Below are 22045 nucleotides of genomic sequence, written 5' to 3' on the forward strand. Positions count from 1 at the left end.
GATTTGTTTATCTTTCTCCGTGTGTTCTTAAATTTACTTACATTTTACCTTTCAGATTTTGTTTTCTGGACACTGGTTAAAAGGTGCTTGCCTGACTACTGGTGAGACAACAGAACAAACCAATTCAAAAATGGCCAGATATAGTAGTGTCACAAAGCACATGGGTAGATCCAGTAAGCTTATTATTTAATACTGGTAACCGTTTTTCTTCTTTCAATGTAAAAACATAATGGCATTTTTTCCTTCATTCAGACCGTCGCGATCATTTAACGTTGGCAATGATATACGCAAACACAGAGAAAGAAGAGAGAATGCCAAAGCTGTTGAAAAAATTGTTGAAATCAGTAAATATATTTTTCCGTAACCTTTTCTCAATAATTGTATTTTCGAAATTTAGGCGGAAGAAAGTTCTGTTCGTTATGAGCGTGAGTTTCAGAGACTTATAAATAAACGGAAAGATAAACTGTTGCTCTTACAAAATTCGATAGATGACAAACTAAAAGAGGTTAAATTGACAGCTCTTGCGCTGGAATTTCCAAATTTCTTTATTCAAAGGTTAAAGGAGAAATGCTTCAGTGCTTAAAACAGATCAACGAAATTGTTAAATCTGGATCTCCGACTCAAGAATCATTGGCCCGCAGCCAGAAATTGAAAGAATCTTATGATGAGGCAAATTAAACAAAGTTGAATTACATCTTTTAATCACATTGGTAGTCTAATAGTCATATAATGAACTTTTCAGAGGAAGTTAGTAATAGAACAATTACAAGAAAACAAGAGAAAAACTATAAGCGAGCTTGATGGAGACATTCTGATGAAGTTACCGGAAATACTTCAACAACTGAAAGTCGAAGCACGCAAATGTCTAAGTACATTATTTTATATGTCTTTAAACTAGCATCCTCTTTATAAACAAATCCAATTTTTGTTGAATATTAGCTGAGTCTATCTTTCACGGTTTAGAATTTTATTCACTGTGTCTTCTTACTTTGCTGGATTGTTACATAAACGACATACACGGTAGTAAACACTTCAAGTTATATGGAGAACTGAGAACAAGAGAGAGTGGAGAGTAAGAGGGAAAAGTAGAGGAGGCAGGGGAGTAGTTGCCAGATTTCCACAGTTTGACAAAAGAATAAACCAACATCCCCACTCAAACAGAAATAGGGTAAACTCCAATCTTCTTTCTGAAATCCTGGAAAGCTGGACCAGCAAGCGCCTTCGTTAGGAGATCCGCTAGTTGTCCTTTTGTCCCGACGTGATGAACTGCAAGACTTCCATCCATTTGCTGATCGCGAACGTAGTGGTATCGTACGTCGATATGTTTAGTGCGGCGATGGAATTCGGGATTGGATACCAATTTGAGCGCTCCTTGATTGTCGCAAAACAGTTCAGTTGGTTGCTTCTGGTCACATCCAATTCCATTCAACAGTCGGCGAGTCCAAACGATATCTTTTGCGGCTTCGCACATAGCTATATATTCCGCTTCTGTGGTGGAAAGTGACACACAGGACTGACGCCTGCTTCCCCAGGCCACCGGACCTCCGTTGTAGATTAACAAATATCCAGTAGTTGACCGTCGAGTGTCAGAGTCTCCAGCATAATCCGAATCGGAAAAAGCAGTGAGAACGTGGCGTTGTTCTGTTCCTCCATAGGTTACTCCATACTTTGATGTTCCCTTTAAATATGCTAGGATTCTCTGAACTGCGATCCAATGAGCCTGATTCGGGTTGTGGCTGAATTGTGCTACCTTTCCGACTGAGAAGGCAATGTCCGGGCGCGTACACATCATTAGAAACATCAAGCTGCTAACCGCTTCTCGGTATGTGGAGTCATCTATGGTTGGCGAGGAAGATCCACCTTTGATTCCATCGATTGTTAATCTCACATATGGATCTGCAGGCTGCATTTTTGGATTGCACTCCAACATCTTGAAACGGCGAAGAATCCGATTGGTGTATTGTTCTTGAGAGAGATGGATGGTGTGGCGTATGCGTTCCCTGTCAATTTTTATACCAATAAAAAAATCTGCATCTCGCGCTGTGATGTCTAGGTGTGCTGATAGTTGACTGATGAGCTCGAATAATTTATTTTTGTCTGGTCCGCAGAGTAATCCATCGTCCACCCAGATTGCTAAGATGACAATACCATTCTCCTCACTTCGACGATAAACACATGGGTCACCCACACTGCGAACAAATCCAAGACCAACTAGATAGCCGTCAAACTTGACATTCCACGACCGAGAGGCTTGTTTAAGGCCATAGAGACTCTTTAGAAGACGGCATACATGAGTAGGAGAGTCACTAGAGATGAAGCCTGGTGGTTGATCCATAAAAATTTCTTCGTGAAGGTCTCCATGCAAGAAAGCAGTCTTGACATCCAGCTGGATGATTTCGAGGTTGTGAGCTGCTGCTGTTGATAATATAACTCTGACCGACTCATGACGCACAACAGAGGCAAATGTTTCATTAAAATCTATCCCTTCCTTTTGAGAAAAACCTTTCGCTACGAGGCGTGCTTTGAATCTAGTCGGATGATTAGCAGAATCATATTTTACTTTGAAAATCCACTTGTTCTTTATTGTGCGACGACCTTCAGGTAGTGGTTGGAGCTGCCATGTGTTATTTGCTTGTAGCGATTCCATTTCCTGTCCCATCGCTGAAATCCATTGAACAGATTCTGGCGATGAGATCGCTTCTTGGTAAGTCTGCGGTTCAAAAATTTCGTCGTGAATAGCGTCCATATCAGCGTGGCTTAGAAAAGTCGGGTCTTCAATAAGTAGAAGTGGCTTCTTCCGAGTGCGCGAAGGTCTTTGATGGGATTCCCCACTGGTTTCAAGTAGGTGATTTCCATGAAATGGTTCCTCTTGCTGTTCAAATCCATGAAACGGCTCTGTAATAATGTCAGAGTTAGTCACTGATGAATCACGTTGATCGTTGAAATTGTCGAAATGAGACACGGTTGCACGTCCATCGGATGCCTGAGCATCCCCATCCACTCCATTTTCTGAGACAGTTTCCAGTTGGATCAGATCAGTACGGGGAACAGCTACCGGAAGTAATGATGTAGCCTGAATGTTTTCATTGAATATCACATCTCTGGAGATTTTAATTTTTCCAGATGAAGGATCCCATAAACGGAACGCCTTTTGCGTTTCGGAGTATCCAACGAATTTACATTTGACTCCTTTTCGATCCAGCTTTGTGCGCTCATCCTTTGGGATGTGTGCATATGCATCACAACCGAAAACATGAAGATGTGAGACATTCGGCTTTCTCCCATACCATGCTTGATATGGGGTCATGGATGGAACGGCTTTGCAGGTAACTCCATTTAATAGGTACATAGCGGCTACTGACGCTTCAGCCCAAAGGTTAATGGGAAGTGTTGACGAATGTAACATACTCTTCATCGATTCCAAGATGGTACCACGATGTACCAGGAGAGGTGGGCAAACGCAGTAGGGCTTCCCCACTTAAAACTGTGCCAACTTTCGGTAATTGTTCTCACTTCTGCCGCTAGGTTCTCTAGTGTTAGTGGCCCTCAGATTTGGCGCGAATTATCAAAAGTAAAGCGTCTGCCATCTTGTCGATAGTAGATTCCATTTCGTTGTTTCATTTGATCATTTCGTTCTTTAACTTAGGGTAGTAATGTGTTTTTGATCAATTGTGTTGCGAAATGGTTAAATGCTTCGTGGTTGGATGTTCTACGGGATACAAATCAGCCAAAGAAAATGATGCTAAGGTATTTAAACCACCCAAAGAAGAAAGGCAATTCATTTTCTGGGGTAAAAAATTGGAAAGAAGTGACAGAAAATTTTCTAGAAAAGATCATGTGTGTTCTAGATATTTTAAAGAAGAATTCATCACCAAGAACTCTGTAAATGGTGGTGCCCTATTGAGTAGCTGGAAATTGAGAGATGATGCCATAAGGGTGGGCTAAAAAAGGTAACCCAGAAATTTTTTTTTTATTTCTTGTGTGGAGAATTTACTGATTAAACATTTCGATGGAAATGACAGTTATATCAGGGATTCTTTTGAGTCGGTTATTGAAAAGGTGTCAAAATTCAGCTTCTACTACGCTGCGAAACACATCAACGTGTGACGATTCCATTTCTAGTCTATGAATACATTGTCCTTCGTTTTCACTTTCAAGCTAAGTTGAAAAAAAAATGAGATGGATGAGACCAAAAAGTCGAGTATGCGACACAAGTCAAGAAAACTGTCCAAATTGTGATCAATATCGTAATTTTTATTGCATTTTTTTGTTACATTTCAAAAGTGACAAAAACAAACAAGAATTAACAATTATTCTGAAAAAAATCTATAAATTGTAATTGATTTTACGTTATTAGAAACTAGCATTGTGTTAATTTTATTGTTACTGAACTAAAACACCCTTAAACCACGATGCTTTATCCACAATGGTTAAACTTGGCGCCAGATTTGAGGGCCACTAACACTAGAGAACCTAGCGGCAGAAGTGAGAATAAGAACTGAAACTTGGCACAGTTCTTTCCTCTCGCGTTTGCCCACCTCTCCTGGTACATCGTGATGGTACGGTTGTAACGTTCTGCTACACCGTTCTGCTCAGGAGTTTTTGGCGTGCTGGTTTGATGAATAATTCCGCGTTTAGCCAACCACTGGATCAAATCTTTACTCATAAACTCACCACCATTGTCAGAACGAAAAATGACTATGGTTTTTCCTGTTTCAGTCTCAAAGCGCGTTATTAGATCTTGAATGTGCTCGTTGGCATCTGATTTCTTCTTTTGAAAAAGAATGAAGCTGTAACCAGAATAATCGTCACGAAAAGTGAGGAAATAAAGCGAACCATTTGGAGATGGTGTAGGCATGGGTCCACAGAGATCACTATGAATGAGTCCACCAATTTTTGTTGCTCGAGTTCGTCCACTGGTAGGGAAGGGAAGTCGGTGTTGTTTCCCAAACACACAGCCTTCGCAGAACAGGGGTCGACTAGATGATTTTTCAATGTTGAGGCCGTCAACCAAGTTAGACGAGTGCATATGATGCACTGTAGAGTGGCTTGCATGACCTAAACGTTCGTGCCAAAGCTGCAATGAGTTTGGGACACGATTGGCGAATAGTGCCGCAGTAACAGCAGATGATGAGGAGTTTGAAAAATGCATCAGATAGAGCTTTTTCTGAATTCTCGAGCCTGTGGCGACTACTTTCCCCTTTTTTCTGAGCTCCATGCCGTTTTTATCAAATGTGGCTGTAGCTCCGCGCTCTGTTGTGGCTCCAATTGAGAACAGGTTGGCTCCTAGATCTGGGACAAACAAAACATTGTGTAACACTCCATCATTCCATTCTCCATTTACTTTAGTCTTAATGGCGACAGTTCCATTTCCAGCTGCATATAATGCTTCGTTGTTCTTTCCTACGCCTTTTATTGCTCGGTCACCATGCTTGATAGGAGTGATTGTTTGAAAGATGGATTTCTGATCACTCATGTGTTCACTGGCACCCGAATCTGCGTACCATCATTCGGTGTTGAGTTGTGAATCTGCTGACTTGAAGGCATAGTCATCATCAAAAGCAGGTGCAGTTGGTTTCTCTGTTCTTGGTTGAGCCAGCATTGCTTCATCTCTTCCAGCATCACGTTTTCCTTTGAGATAGGCTTCTTTTATCCAGCAATCCTCTTCACGATGAAATGCTCTTCGATTAAGGTTACGGCAGTGGCCACAAGTAGGTTTAGGACGACCATGTGAAGGAAAATCTCTTGATTTGGACTCGGAAAAATCAACTTTGCCTTTCTTTTTGCTTGCAAAGAATGCGCCATCTGAAGTTTCGACACTCATGTCGGTCAGTTTTAGCATGTTTTCTTCAACTTGAAGTCTGGACGCAAGTAGAGGAAGTGTCTTGATAGCATCATCAGTACTGTTCCATGCTGACATGAAGGATCTATAGTTGCGGTTACCATTTAATGGTAGAGAAGATGTGATTTTTGCTATGATTTGATCTTCTGAGATTGTTGAGTTCACATCACTTAGTTGTGATGCAAGAGATTCAACAGCTGAAACATGAGACATTATGTCGAGTGTTGGATCATATTGATAAGCCATGAACTTGCCCATTAGCAAATGTTTGTTTTCAATAGAGGCCAATTCATATTGATTTAGTAGCCGAGTCCACATTGAGTTTGCAGTCTTACAATTCATAATAGTTCTCATTACCTTCTCCTCCAGAGTAGATACAATGTAGTTTTGTGCAGCAGGGTCTTTCTTTTCCCAATTGTCGATCTCGCCATTTCTGGTGGTGACTGCAGCATTGTTCGAGTTGTCAGCAAGTAGAGCAACGGCTGTTGGTTTGGTTTCAGCACCTTCAACAATACCAAGTAGTGCATGATTCTTGAGCACTAGTTTTAGTTGAAATTTGTAGAAGCTGAATTGGTCTCCCTTGAATTTCGTGATGTGCGACACATCTTTAGCAGAGAAAGAGATAAAGTCTATTTTACCCGACCAAAGTATACTTTATTGTTACTTTACTTTTACTTAAAAGTATACTGAACTGATATGTATTTACTTTTAAACTGAATAAATGGTCTGCTTAAATTCCAACTTTACTTTTACTTAATTCAGAAAAGCAAGTATACTGAACTGATCTGTATTTACTTGTAAACTGAATAAATGTTCGGCTTAAATTCCAATGTTGCCAACTGTTGGAATGCAATGTTGCCGTCATTAATTGGTAATATATATTAAATTCCTATACAGATATTGCCAATGTATGAAGTCTTAATCTGCTAGCTCAGTGGTATAGCACTGGATTGTAAATTAAAAGGTTGCGGGTTCAAATCCAGTTGTCGGAGGTAAATTTGTTATTATATGTTTAGGCTTCAGTATATTCAATTGGTTATTAAGATGATAAATTGATTGTAGTATTTACTTTATTTGTATTACGACATTTTAAAAAGTATTGTTTAGTTAAGTATTGTAGGTCTTTGATAATTAAGTTAGGATTTTTTTACTATACTTAATTAATTAATATTTAGGGGTGTGTTGTTACTTAATATGAGTATAGAGTTGGCTAACGTCCGAAGTTGCCAGTTCGATTAATTGTGAAAAAAAAATTGGACACAAACTAGTAACAGTTTTTGCATGGCGGCTTACGGAGTTTCGCCCGTTGTAGTTTTAGTTTTAATTTTTTCCATTGAAATTATCTTTCTTTCCATTCATAATTGGATCACGAAATTCCTTCGTTATCAGGTAATCTTGTAATTTTTATTTGACCTCGATGTAGACTGTACTTTATTTATTATTAATTTTTTTGTAGACGTGTTTACTTTCTGTAGCAGACAAAAATGGATGTTGTAGAGGAAACTGGCGGGCTGATAAGGGAGCCCGCCAGTTTTTGTCTGCTACAGAAAGTAAACACGTCTACAAAAAAATTAATAATAAATAAAGTACAGTCTATATCGAGGTCAAATAAAAATTACAAGATTACCTGATAACGAAGGAATTTCGTGATCCAATTATGAATGGAAAGAAAGATAATTTCAATGGAAAAAATTAAAACTAAAACTACAACGGGCGAAACTCCGTAAGCCGCCATGCAAAAACTGTTACTAGTTTGTGTCCAATTTTTTTTCACAATTAATCGAACTGGCAACTTCGGACGTTAGCCAACTCTATTGATTGAGGTATGGCTACTAATGTATCTATTTTCATGAGTTCCTCAAGTGATATTATTAAGAGTAATAGTGAAATGCTTCAAAAGTTTAATTTTAAATGCAAAAAAGGCATTTTCTAATTTTAAATCATTTTCTAACTTAATTATTTTATCTACAAGTGTAGCTTTTAATTCAGACATTAATTGTTTTTTTTGGACCGATGTCATTCTTAATTTTTAAATGTATTATTACTTTACTTTTCTTATATGACTGAAACATAATTAGCAGAAGTAATTGAAATCGGCATTGTCATTTTTGTAAATAATAAAAAAAAATAGAAATATATAAAAGAAAGATTTTCTACTCCGTGGTACTGCCATCTAGCGATTTACAGTTATGGAGGAAAACTACACACCCGCAAGAGGCTCTCCAATCGGGTGGGAAAAAACAAAATTAATACAATGCCCTGTCATTTGGTTGTTAGACTTTATGGTGTGTAGGTGTCATTTTTTAATACGGATAACTAATATTGGTAAATATTTTATTTTAATGGTACTTAATATACCTAAACAAATTTCCTGTCTTCTTCGTTCGCTTAGTTTCTTTAGTAGTTTAATTTTAAATTTAGTATTTTTAGTTTGAGTTAAGTTAAGTTAGTAAATTAAAATTATAAAGTAAACTATATATACTTTCATTCACTGTACTTTACTAATATAGTATATTACTATACTATGATATAATTTACTTTACCAATCGAAATCCCTTATTTTTCTCGATTTATTCTGGCTTCGTCCCCTTTAAGTATCTTTTTAGTAAAATTAAAAGTTAAGTTTATTAAGTTTAAGTTAATATAGTTTAGTTAAATAAAGCTATTAGGTATAATTTATTTATTTTCATTCACTTTACTTTACTAAATTATTACTTTATTATACTATACTTTACTTTACCCACCCAAATCCCCTATTTTCCTCACTTTACTCACTCACTCATATTTTCATTCACTTTACTTTACTGAATTATTACTTTATTTTACTATACTTTACTTTACCCACCCAATTCCCCTATTTTCCTCGCTTTGCTCGGGCTCCGTCCCGTTTAGTTTCTTCAGTAGTATAGTTATAAGTTAAGTTAAATAAGATTAAGTTAAGTTAAGTTAGTTAAGTAAAAATATTAAGTATACTTTGGTCGGGTAAAATAGACTTTTACCAGAGAAAGTTCCAGCGGCCATCTTGGCTCTGTTCTAGAAATAACGTGAGTACTCTTAGCCTATTTTGCAGTTATTACAGAAAGTGGGTAGCAATTGCGAACCTGGGCTCATAACCTGTTGAATATTAGCTGAGTCTATCTTTCACGGTTTACAATTTTATTCACTGTGTCTTCTTACTTTGCTGGATTGTTACATAAACGACATACACGGTATTAAACACTTCAAGTTATATGGAGAACTGAGAACCAGAGAGAGTGGAGAGTAAGAGGGAAAAGTAGAGGAGGCAGGGGAGGAGTTGCCAGATTTCCACAGTTTGACAAAAGAATAAACCAACAATTTTTACTAGACAAAAGAATTTCGGCGAAAACCCCACTATCAGTTTCTCAAAAAAATTTAGAAGGCATACATCTTATTATTAAAAATATCAAGAATCGCATTTCAAAGGACACTGGTAATGATATATTCACGTCTGTATGTGGTCACAATAATTAACTTGTCCACGTTATTCATAGATGCTTCCAAACAGCGAATACAGCTTAGGAAGCAGATGGGCAAATACGTTGAAAAGGCTACGAAACTTGTTGCCGTTATAAATTCACAGCTAGATGGATGTGTGGTTTCCATGGACGACTGTTACCGTGGCGTTTTTCCATGGCAGTCTGCATATGATAGTACGACAACATCACTAATTCCATAATATAAAACCTAACATATAAAACAAATCTTATTATATAGTATCATTCCAAGACAATTTCAACTTGGTTGATGCCTGGATGTTAACTAACAGAAGCAGAGAAGAAATTTTGTAAGTGAAAGAAGAAATGAAGAGTTTTGAAACTGGGATGGTTGACGCAAAAAAAAACTGGAAAAAGAATTTAATATGCACCTTCATAGTGAAGATCTTTTAATGCGGAGAAAAGCATTTCTTATGCAACCAGAAATTCAGAGGCTTAGTCGCTTGTTGGATGATTGCGACCACTGGTTTTGTGAGACCAGCACAGATTCTAACAGTCGCGATATTATACGTAACCTTTGCGAATATTACGGTGAAACTGATAGCGGAAGTACGGACGATGATGATGTCGATCAGGGAACGGAAACTGAAGATGAGTTGGATGAAAGAGAACCTGAAAATGATAGCGGAAGTACGGAAGATAATGATGTCGATCAGGGAACGGAATCTGAAGATGAGTTTGATGGATAAGAATGCGATTGCTATGTTTTGTGTGATAGAGATCCGTGAAAAAAACAGAGTTTAAAAATAAATTATATTACGTGTTTTTGTTTCATTAATGAGTAGTTTCGGGGAGTGCGACGTGACACCTCCCTACTCTATCCCCCAGCTCTTCCCGGATAGTAGCAACCCCGAGATAATGGCGAGAAAAATAACAGATGTTTGTCGATTTCTTTGGCATTGCATGTTCCTCTTGAAGGGAGGATGGTTAAAAAATAAACCTTTATAAAGATTGAGATAAATAGGAAAGCAATTAGATGATAAGTTTCCATATGCAAGCTCTTTTCCACTCCTTCCCGTACAGTTAAAAACGGAATCATTTATAACGCCTAAACTGTAGATAAAAACACTTTTGATTTTACGTGAATCGATATCTTTCCTAAAGCTTGTTCCTTTTTCTGTATAATTGAATGCGAAAAAAAACGTAAAAAAGACCAAAAGAACAAGACACTTGTTTTATTCGTTTCATCGATCAAGCGCACAATTGTAATCAACCGACTGAATCAAAAAAAAAATATTATGGAATGAAATTGATTTTTGACTTTCCGTTTTTTTTTCATACGCCCACTCCGAGTAGAAGGAGCGTAACAGAAAATCGAGCATCGACGCCAACAGCACAAAAATCGGGGCTCAAAAGCTCCAGGTGAGCGCCATGTGGTCAACATTGCCCCTTATGTTTTTCTTCTTCGTTTATTTGCTGTCCGTGTAGTTGGCACGGTGAATTTTTCAGTTTCTGTCTACATGAGTTATACATTTTCTGCTGTTTTAGAACCCAGCCAACTCTCCCCAACTCATTTATAGTTGGTGTGACTTGTGATATATAGTTGTGTGACCACTTGATAGAAGCGCCATGGCCAAAAAGGCGAAATAATCGATTCATCTGCCAGTGGAGGTTTTGATAGGTAGATAGATGTACAGGGGTGAGCACCTATAGACAACGCCTGTAGACACAACAACACGGTGTTGTTGTAGTGAATAGAAAAAAAAATGAAGATAACACGACCGCGGGATTTTATTTCGTGCCACTCCATGGCGCGCGCTCGATTGTATATGGAGAGGTCCAATCAGATGGAAATCAAATATGCATACACTTCCAGAAAGTCTATAGAAAAAAACATTTTTAACGTGCGTATTGTTTAATATTGGATCAACTTCCTTTGAATTAATTGAACGGAAAAAAGGTTTGAAGGACCTTGTGGTCATCAGAGACATTACGTTCTTCCATCGAATTTTTTTGGCTCGCGAGTGAACCACCAATTAGATAGATACACACTTTTGACTGTGCGTTAGGCAATCCATCGATACACATGAGAGAAACTATGTGCGCTGGAGGAAGAATTTGCCCATTTATCTTGTACACAATCTGATAACGGAATATAAGAAAAGAAGTGGGACAAAATAATTTTTTTCAACGGACAATGAGAAAGAGAGTCTAGCGCTCTCCACATACCCGGCGGCAGCAATCAGCCCGGGCAAACATATAGACTCCCTTATATATTGTGACGTATGTCTTTTTATGTAGTCTTGTGTAGTTGTTTTTATGACCGCTAGATGGCTTTTTCTAGCGTGGTCTTATTAATCTAGAGCTAGTTAGTTCGCGTCTGTTCGTTGTCTGGTAAACCACTCATGCTTTTCGGTTTGTGTTTATTAGCGTTTTTCGGTTAAACTATCTGTGTTTAGTCCATTAGGGCACCATTGGAAGTAGTGTTAGTGTAATTTAGAGTAGTCCAATGGTGAAAGGGACCTTTATGTTTGTGCCCAGTGACGAAAGGGCCAACATTTAAGTAACTTTGGCTTTGGGCTATTAGCATCAACAAGTGTTTATTGCCTCAAACAATTCTACGCGTGACAATATTATAAAGGACATGTAAACTCAAAAAAAAGCGTCTAACCAAGTGTGAATTGAATTTTAAAAAAAATGGAAACGGCGTGAAATAAAAGTTAATTTTTGTTGCGCAGTTGTAAAATAACCAAAAAAATGTGTTCATTTGACAACCGATCAATTGAATGTATAGAAGGCTTATTGTACCACGGGAAATTTAAAAATGGGGGAAAAAATGTATTCCTGGGGTGGTTTACATCCTTTTCAAATTGTTTCCTCGTTGACGAGGGAGAGAGATAAACACAACAAGATTGTGTATAAATTCACTTGTCAATCGACAAAAACTATATAGAGCTACCCACCCTCCATTCCTCTTTGTTTCTGGTTATTTAAGACGGGAATAATATCTTCGTATTAGCGGGTGGGGCGTTTGTTTGCGTGTTATTATCGATCGATCGATTTTTCCGGATATTTGATCCTGCCACTCACGTCGGAGGCTTCAATTAGTCGACTGTGAGAAACGGAGTAGAGCAGTTGTATTTCACAAAAACCAGAGCTAGGGAGGGAGAACAGAACATCAATGGCCGAATAAGAAAATGTGTAAAAGATTATGGCAACTTTTTTGGGCAATTGAATTTGGCGGGTATTGTATTGGGAAAGAAAAGCCAATATGTTCATCAATAACACAATCGCGCCCGTCGGCGGCGCTTATTAGCGTGTACATAAATGGCTATGTTAACACAGATACATGTAAATCCTTAAGAAAAAAGAAAGGAAACGTATACGGTGAGCATCGGGTACGGTGAATAACTCACACGAAGAACTTGTATTCATTCAATCATTCATGATGAAATCAATGTTAACCCGATAATTAAATGTATTTCTTGGTTAAGAGGGATGTCGACTAATCATCAAACTGAAGAATCTGCTTTCTTCAAATTCTTTTTTGGTAATAGTAATCACCAAAATTGTTATCAAAATTCTTTTTGAATATCAGACCGGCAATCAGGGCAAACAAATATTTCGTTTTCGTCAACAGCCGGAAACCCTACACATCTAATCATCCATTGTAAAATAATTAATCCAAACTTTAATAATTGGATTGATTGTATACACTTACTTTTTATGAAACCATTGGTCACAAGCACCTTCACACTTCACCAACATTGGCCTTCCTAGTGGCTGTAAAACAAGAACTGAAATAAGAATTTTACGTGTAACAAACAAATAAATTACCTTTTTACATGGTTGAGATGCGTACTGCTGTTTTTGTTTAACACTTTTTGCAGGAGTTGCCGCTTGGTTATCTTCATCCACAGCTTTCTTCTTCTCACCTCTTTTTGACTTGCTAATTTCACGTTCATTTGAAACACTTGCCGGAGTTTGGGCAGAATTTCCTACAGGCTTGTTAAAAGTTTCTGAAAGGTAAGCAGCACTTAAGCGTTGGACCAGGACCACAGGAGATCTCATTAAATGAAGATCCTGGTAAACATTTGGCGGGTTCTGGGCAACACTTTTGGGAATTTGGGTGAGGCTTCCTGGAGGATCCTGGTCAACAGTTTTTGGAACCGGTTCCACACACGACGTAACGTGAGGAATACTTGTATGAACGTGAGCATTTGACGTGGTTTGAGAAATATTTGCAGTGGTTTTGACAACACTTGCCCTGGTTTGAGCAAAATATGTCGAAGTTTGGGAAACAATTGCCAAAGTTTCAGCAACCTCTATAGGAATTTGGGTGGGGCGTTGTGGAGGCTGATTACTTTTCGGAGCGTGAGCAACACAGACAGAAGTTTGAATGGGGCGTCCTACAGTTTGTTCAACAGTTGACAGAAAGCTCGTGCTTTTTTTCGATTCAATTGCGCCTCCAGACTTCTTTTTTCTCTTTTCTGGCAAAAGAGAAGGGATGGCAATTGGGTCTCCAAGTGCAACATCTGTATAAATAAAACATTACAATATGCAATATTTATAAAAACAACTTAAAACGCAAGTCGTTACCTGATACACTAACTGGGATAGCATCGATATCTTTACCTTTAACGGTTTGCTGCCAATCATCAAGCATACCTAAATAATTGTAAATATTTTGTCTTACATGTTACATACCCAACGCAAACTGAGGGTTTAGCTCGCCTTCTTGTAACAAAACTCCTAATGGTTCCTGCATCTGTATTAATTGAGCTACAACAAAGCAAATATGTTAATATAAATAATATATTCAACATCACCGAATTATTACCTTGAGCTTCATTTGAAAGAGTTACAACACCATCTGCTCCAACATTGAAAGCAAAATAAAAAATTGTGTTATTCTGGTCACACACATCTGCTTCAGCGGTAGTAGTCTCCCCATGCTCTGTAGGTAGATTTATTCCATCAGCATTATCATCTACGGAATCACAATCATTATCACTATCAGCATGATTATTTTCAGCATTGTCTGCATTGCCAGACTCAGGAACATCATCTTGAAGAGTAGAAAACTTAGTCGCAGTGCTATGACACTGCTCTACTTCCACTGTTCATTTGCTTTACGCTTTCCTGAAGTTAAATACATTATGAACAGTGGAAATAGTTAAATGAAAATGCAGTTTACATATAGAAGTAAAAACTCGTGGTATAACAGTGTATTCACATGGCTCATGTACGTAAGAAATATCGTAATCCTATTTACCTTCCATTAATGAAAATATTTTTTCCCAGTACTTTAAGAAGTTTTTTGAGTCTGACTTTTTTATGAGTTGCTTCGTTGTCTCTCCAAAACTCCAACATCCAGTGCTCCCAACACTTTCATTTGGGAAATAGGAAAATATCAAAAACTGTGCATTAACATCTCTTGACATCTGATTTGCCTGTATAACAAATAATTAAATTAAGTTTAAAACCCAAAGAACTTATCGAAAAACCATACTAGGAAAAGAAGCCTAGACATTCTATCCCTACTAGCACACAAAGTCCTGTGGATGTTTATTGGGCGTTCCGCCATCCACTTTAGGTTTATCAATTTTTTGACAACGCAGAAACATCAAATAAACGTAAATGGCAACGTGAAATTGATGTCACCATTTGAAACCAATATAAAATATTAATTGGATATCATTTTTAAACCTACAGTTAACAAAGAAAAGTTGACATCCTATAAATGTTACTGTAAAATCCAAAGGTGTATGTCAGGTTTGAAACTAAGTTAATATGCTCATTGGATGTAAGTTTTCAAATGTTTATAGGAGGTTAGTTTATAGAAATCCTATTGATGATAATTCAAGATCCGGAGTAAATGTCTTTTTTGGAACCAAAGAGAGGAGGCCCAATGGATGTAAATGTCTAAACGTTTATGGGAGGTGGGTTTGTAGACATCCTATTGATGATAGTTCAAGATCTGGAGTAAATGTCTATTTTGGAACCAAGACAGGATGCCCAATGGATGTAAATGTCTAAACGTTTATAGGTGGTGGGTTTGTAGACATCCTATGGATGACAGCTACGGTATCAATATCTCCAAAACAATAATTACTTTATACTGCTGTTCTAACTAGCGTCCCAAAAGCAGACGATGTAAATATTTCAGGACAACATGAAATAACTGAATATCGACGAGGTAAGATAATCGATAATGATTCTTTTCAATACTTAACAGTGTCAAAATTAATACTCAAAGCCTAATAATGTCATTACTTTTAAGAAATCAAGGGAAACTTTGAATCACATCATTTTAAAAAATTTTAAAGCTTATTTACAATTGTCTAAGATGGTTATTAATTTTATTCTGATATATTGATTAAGATCTTAGGCTAATGCAACGGTGTGTTGTTTCCGTGACGCGTTATTGTCGTCAAGGGCTTCGGTCTTTACTTGTTCATTGTTTTAGGCGTCTAATTGCTTGTCCAACATCTAAAAAGTGATTGATACATTATCCTTACAAGCGAGAATGAGGCACACATCAGAAAGACTGAGAAACCAGAATCTGATTGGATTTTATACCCGTGCCATGTTCGCAAAGGATATGGTAAGTTTCTAGATAAATTGTTTAAATGTGTAACGTTAATAATAAAACTATATTCTTTTTCAGATTCCTATGAGACAGCAAGGAGACACCTTGCTGAAGCAACTGTGAATTCCGAAATAAATTCAACTGATGTCGAAGTAAATGCAATGGGAAGAGGCCATCGAAAGAAAATTGGAAACAAGAGGTACTCACCTTATGAGGAGAAGAGACCGTCAATACAAATAGATGGAGAAGATTCAGAAGATAGCAGTGTTGGGTTTTATGGTCCCACGCAAAGTTTACTTCCTACCATTCCTATTCCTCGACATTTGATGGCAAGTACAAGCAACCCAATGGAAGAAGGTATATATCTTTAGTACTGTAAAAGCATGCGATTCATTTACATGTTACTTATCTGCAGGGATGATGTCCACTAACAGCAGGCAGGATCCTACCCTGATTAGTGAAGGAAATTTAGATTCTTGGGACATGACTGAAGAACAGAGTGCCATCTCAAACATCACTATTCAGCCTAAAGATTTGACGCAATCAACGAGCAACTCAATTCAAGAAAGTATGAAGATACTAGATAGTATAAAAGCATAAATGAATTTTACCTCTTTTTATTTTTATTTTTTTAGTTCGTATTACGCAGGCGCTTAAAACCATTCCAATGTCAACATTGATTCTGTGGATTGTTATGTTGAACCTAATGTGATTCAAACCACTTCTATCCCTCCACATGTGATGTCGAAAAGAACAAAGGACTCGATGGAAGAAGGTAGGTTTAATACTAAAACAGCATCTTCAAAATGTATAACATTTATCATTTTCAGGAGTGACGAACACAGACAGGCAGGCCCTTCGAACTATTAGCAATGAAGTTCACCAGGGTGACCGAAGCTTAAGAAAGCTGCCGGTTGTTCACTCACCCATACACGGTCTAGGTATAGTCATTCATTACACTACGATCATCATAGTTTTTTGATATCTTTCGGTCTTCGTAGGTACTGAAACAATATCTATGCCTGGTCCGTACTATACTGCATTGGTTAGAGAACTAAGTAAAATTGTGGAAAATCAAACAGTGATTCTAAACAAACTGGCCGCAATACAAACAAAAATGGACAACGAGGAAAATACTCAACCAACCCGATCAGATCCTGACAAAATAACTGTTATCGACACGGTTGATGATTTGATGAAGTTTGAAGTTTCTCTACAAGAACCTGATAACTACTACGCTGTGGTAAGATTTCTTATCGTATTATAAGTTTTCACTGTAATGGTATCTGATTGTTTTTGTATTACCTTAGGTGAATCATGTTCGTATGCTGGGTGGCGGGTCCCTTTCCGATTGCGTAAAAAGAGCTTGGGCCGCATTCATCTCATTGAAAGTAAAGGCCTCTTGCAATTGGGAGGGGAAACCTCGAAAGGGTATCCAAAAGCATGGTCTACAAAAATCGTTGCTAACTGAAGCCATTTTCAGTAATTTATTTAGCTAATTTAAAAAAAATGTTAAGTAATCGTAATTTTGTTTGCAATCTTAGAAGGAATTACTATTTCGAAGCCTTTTAAAGGCGCAAACCAATTTGATTCGGAGTTTGAAACCAAAAAAATTATGAAAAGTGCTCCAGAATTATTCCAACGAGTCCAGCAGAGCCTTGGGAAAGACAACAGCATACCACGGGATATCAGTGAAGACAGTGGATAACTCCCTATTAGTAAGTTAAAACCAGTTTCCGGAACATGGGAGGCACCTGATTTATTTTTTAAATTATGTTTCATTCCAGGTTCATTGAACGGGTATGGAGTCGGAGTCATGTTCCTCACTCAATTTCGTGATTGTTTCGTCTTGTGTTTCTCAATTTAGTCAGCACGTGTCCGTGCACATGGACCAAATTAACACTGATTTATGTTAAATCTACTGTATCGTTTTTGAAATTTCTGCTGTGAATACATGATATTCAGCTCCCTACGTGTATTTAATTTCGCTTTCTTATTTACTCCATTGAACGTTAAGCTAAGAAGTCAATTGGACGTTACAATTACCATATCGTATGAACATCAAAATCAGGATGTCATATAAACAATGAAAATGGATAGATATAGGATGTAAAAAAATGATATTACATGGAGGTAACATATCGATAGACAATAAACGTATCGTTTTTCTATCCCATTGACGTTCAAATTGTACATTTATTGGACGTTAACATTTTACGTTCGGTAAATGAGACATTAAGACATCCACTCTACGTTGCATAAAGGTTACTGTGGATATCCACGCCATCCACTTGAAACCAGCCAGAGATGTTTACTGGATGAAACTGTGCTAGTAGGGTGATAACTACTACGCTGTGGTAAGATTTCTTATCGTATTATAAGTTTTCACTGTAATGGTATCTGATTGTTTTTGTATTACCTTAGGTGAATCATGTTCGTATGCTGGGTGGCGGGTCCCTTTCCGATTGCGTAAAAAGATCTTGGGCCGCATTCATCTCATTGAAAGTAAAGGCCTCTTGCAATTGGGAGGGGAAACCTCGAAAGGGTATCCAAAAGCACGGTCTACAAAAATCGTTGCTAACTGAAGCCATTTTCAGTAATTTATTTAGCTAATTAAAAAAAAATGTTAAGTAATCGTAATTTTGTTTGCAATCTTAGAAGGAATTACTATTTCGAAGCCTTTTAAAGGCGCAAACCAATTTGATTTGGAGTTTGAAACCAAAAAAATTATGAAAAGTGCTCCAGAATTATTCCAACGAGTCCAGCAGAGCCTTGGGAAAGACAACAGCATACCACGGGATATCAGTGAAGACAGTGGATAACTCCCTATTAGTAAGTTAAAACCAGTTTCCGGAACATGGGAGGCACCTGATTTATTTTTTAAATTATGTTATATTCCAGGTTCATTGAACGGGTATGGAGTCGGAGTCATGTTCCTCACTCAATTTCGTGATTGTTTCGTCTTGTGTTTCTCAATTTAGTCAGCACGTGTCCGTGCACATGGACCAAATTAACACTGATTTATGTTAAATCTACTGTATCGTTTTTGAAATTTCTGCTGTGAATACATGATATTCAGCTCCCTACGTGTATTTAATTTCGCTTTCTTATTTACTCCATTGAACGTTAAGCTAAGAAGTCAATTGGACGTTACAATTACCATATCGTATGAACATCAAAATCAGGATGTCATATAAACAATGAAAATGGATAGACATAGGATGTAAAAAAATGATATTACATGGAGGTAACATATCGATAGACAATAAACGTATCGTTTTTCTATCCCATTGACGTTCAAATTGTACATTTATTGGACGTTAACATTTTACGTTCGGTAAATGAGACATTAAGACATCCACTCTACGTTGCATAAAGGTTACTGTGGATATTCACGCCATCCACTTGAAACCAGCCAGAGATGTTTACTGGATGAAACTGTGCTAGTAGGGATGTTTGTTTGTGTTGAAGTTATTTGACTGTTTGTCTTTCCCATATGATCTAAATTTAGGCTTACGGAAGCCTTTTTTTAAGGTTTTTCGATCGTCTGTCTTTTTTATTTTTTCCTTCTCTGGTGAATTCATTACATCATTATTCTCAAGAATAGACGCCATCTTTCATAATCGTCTGTAATTGCATGGCCTACTTAATGGTTAAGGCCTGTAAACTTGTATCCCCTAGCATGAAGGCGAGAGGATCTGTCAAACTCCCTATCCTTTCCCCGGGCAAGAGCCAATCAGAAGAAGAAAAAAAAGAGGTTACAACTTCGCCATCTGGCGTTCGATACTGCTATCTCGCTAGAATGGTTAGTTCTATCAAGTTTTTTACAGATTACTTAAATACTTAATTTACTGAAATAATTAAGTGAAGCATTTGAAAAACATCTTTATCATACTCATCTGGTGTATGATGTTGCTATATAGAAATACAATTATGATGTAAATAAGAAAAAAATTGATAAAATTTTTTGTCGTTCCAGCCCTGACAGCTAGTGATAAAAATAGACAATAATACTTACAATTATAAAATAAAATTTGAATTAGTAGAAAAAACATCTTCTTAATCCTTAGCTGGTGTATAATGTTGTTTCATGGAAATACAAATATGATCTAAACAAGAAAACAAATTGAGAAACATTATTTTTAATCGTTCCAGCCCTAACAGCTAGTGATGTAAATAGACCATATAATACTTACAGTTATAAAAAAATGAAATGAAGCAGTATAAAACATCTTTGGCAGATTGTGCATGACATTCTTTGATAGCAATATATGCAATATTTGATCTGTATAAGAAAAAAAGGAAAATGTTGACGTTACCATTCTGAACATTATACAGTCATGCTATACAGAATATAACTTTTTAAGAAACCAGACAAAATGGAACAAAATGAAAATAAAAATGGAAAAACCTGATCAAAAGCAAGAAAAATAAACAACTGTAGACGAATTCAGATAAAATGCAAAAAATTAATTTGACTGCTCTATGGGATATTTGAATTCTGGATTTAAAGAACTCAGTTAAGCAAAGTTTACTAGAAATCCAAGAATTAACTATGATTTTAAGAGCTTATTTCTGTTAAACTGTTAAGAAATATTCCAAATAAATTCAAAATAAAAGAAAAATAACTGTATGAAAATACCCGGCTAAAAACACAAAATGGACGACCAGGTTTTATTCCAGACAGCCGACGTTACGAAATTAACAATCGACTAGTCGATAAGTATTGATCTAGGTAGGGAAAAGAGTGACGGCGCAATTCGTCCATACTTATAGACTAGTCTTCTGCGACCAACCTGTGATCATGGCTTTTAAGATGAATGTAGTCTTTCTTTTACCCACGGATTGTGTGCATATCATGTCGACTGTTGAGGTGAACGTTGCACGTACGGTGCTCCTCGGAAGATTCACGGTCAGGAAGTCCCTTATCGCCCAGAAAAGCTGGCGAGCTTGTGCTTCCTCGTCCTACTGGGCTGGGCTCCTGGCATACGGATGGAAACCATACGCTTCTGCCGGACGTCGAAAGGCGGCAATGCTTCCGTACGCCGCGAAAACAAAAGGTGTGAAAAGCGCTACACGCATTTTAACCTAGAAGACGTTGAATGGCTATTGGCGGAAGGCAAAGCTGGGACGCGAGGAGTAGCCAGAAAATCGCTTTTTCGCCCCGAACGCCCCGCCCAAAAATCATCGTTTTTTATTATAGTAAACCCCGCAACCTGCAAGATAGTATTTGTTTTGTGAGAGAAAGATCAAAGATCACTCTTCTTTTCCCCACCACTTCTTCTTTCCTATACAACCGCCATACGCCATACATATTTCATTCTACGAGAATCTTTAGTATTGTCTGCCTTCTTAAGATTTTTATGTTTTTGGGGTCGTCGGTCGGTTCGACGAGTTCGTAACAAGATATGAAAATGACGAGACACTTTTATTTGCAAGACGATAGATTTTTTAAAATTTAATTTAGTTTCATGTATGCGCTGGAAAGGTAATGAAACAGCACGGAATAGGTGTAGCCTTACTTTTTCATAAGAGCCGCCGCGAGGAAAAATATGGATATTACTATCGATCTAATACGTAGAGGGTTACACTGTTACTAAAGAAATGAGTTACTTGTGTTAAATGTTATTTATGAATATAAATTTGAATGGTTTATTTCCGTTACTAGTGAAACAAATGATTACTGATCAGGTTACTTGTGATAAATGTTACTTATGAATACATATTTTGAAAAGTTCATTTTGAGTTACTAGTGAAACGAATTACCTCTGAAGCAAATTACTTCTGAATAATAGTTGCAATGGGCAATTGTTCTAGCGGATATACTTATTTTAGATTAATGTTACTCATGAAAATATTGATGTATAAATTGTTTTATTCCTTATTACTTTCCAAAATTATTATTAATGAACAAGTTACTTGTGATAAATGTTACTTATGAATATATGTAAAAAATAATTAATTTTGATTTACTAGTGAAACAAATTAGTTCTTAAGCAAATTACTTCTGAATAATAGTTTCAATGGGCAAAAGTTTTAGTGGATATATTTTTTTGTGAATGAGGTTACTTATGAGAAAATTTTCATTTTGTTACTTATGACATTAATTACCAATGAACATTTTCACTTGTAAAAATAATATAGGTTCACTTATAA

At 37.0% G+C, this 22045-nt stretch overlaps 2 protein-coding genes, 1 long non-coding RNA gene and 1 pseudogene across 3 annotated transcripts; 3 read left to right on the forward strand and 1 right to left on the reverse strand.

Annotated features, from left to right (window-relative positions):
• Positions 1–729: 729 nt before the first annotated feature.
• On the forward strand, positions 730–10213 carry LOC116922443 (annotated as a pseudogene).
• A 2659-nt stretch (positions 10214–12872) lies between these two features.
• On the reverse strand, positions 12873–14455 carry LOC116935670. Its single transcript, XM_045173810.1, has 7 exons — positions 14434–14455; positions 14138–14365; positions 14005–14079; positions 13897–13965; positions 13135–13832; positions 13019–13080; positions 12873–12954 (listed from the first exon to the last, which is right to left on the reverse strand). Exons 1-7 carry the CDS (start codon positions 14453–14455, stop codon positions 12873–12875), a joined length of 1236 nt encoding a protein of 411 aa, XP_045029745.1.
• A 1301-nt stretch (positions 14456–15756) lies between these two features.
• Positions 15757–17847, forward strand: LOC123466506. Its single transcript, XM_045173665.1, has 9 exons — positions 15757–15904; positions 15968–16246; positions 16305–16457; positions 16525–16664; positions 16720–16830; positions 16891–17132; positions 17200–17371; positions 17434–17607; positions 17677–17847. The coding sequence occupies exons 4-8, from the start codon at positions 16631–16633 to the stop codon at positions 17595–17597; spliced, it is 723 nt and encodes a 240-aa protein (XP_045029600.1). The 5' UTR covers positions 15757–15904; positions 15968–16246; positions 16305–16457; positions 16525–16630; the 3' UTR covers positions 17598–17607; positions 17677–17847.
• Positions 17848–18334: 487 nt separating this feature from the next.
• LOC123472301 lies at positions 18335–18942 on the forward strand. The gene is made up of 3 exons (XR_006646694.1): positions 18335–18485; positions 18548–18721; positions 18791–18942. It is a non-coding gene; the product is annotated as an uncharacterized LOC123472301 (long non-coding RNA).
• The last annotated feature ends 3103 nt before the right edge of the window (positions 18943–22045 follow it).

Source organism: Daphnia magna, linkage group LG5, assembly GCF_020631705.1.
Source record: "Daphnia magna isolate NIES linkage group LG5, ASM2063170v1.1, whole genome shotgun sequence".
NCBI classification, from domain to species: domain Eukaryota; kingdom Metazoa; phylum Arthropoda; class Branchiopoda; order Diplostraca; family Daphniidae; genus Daphnia; species Daphnia magna.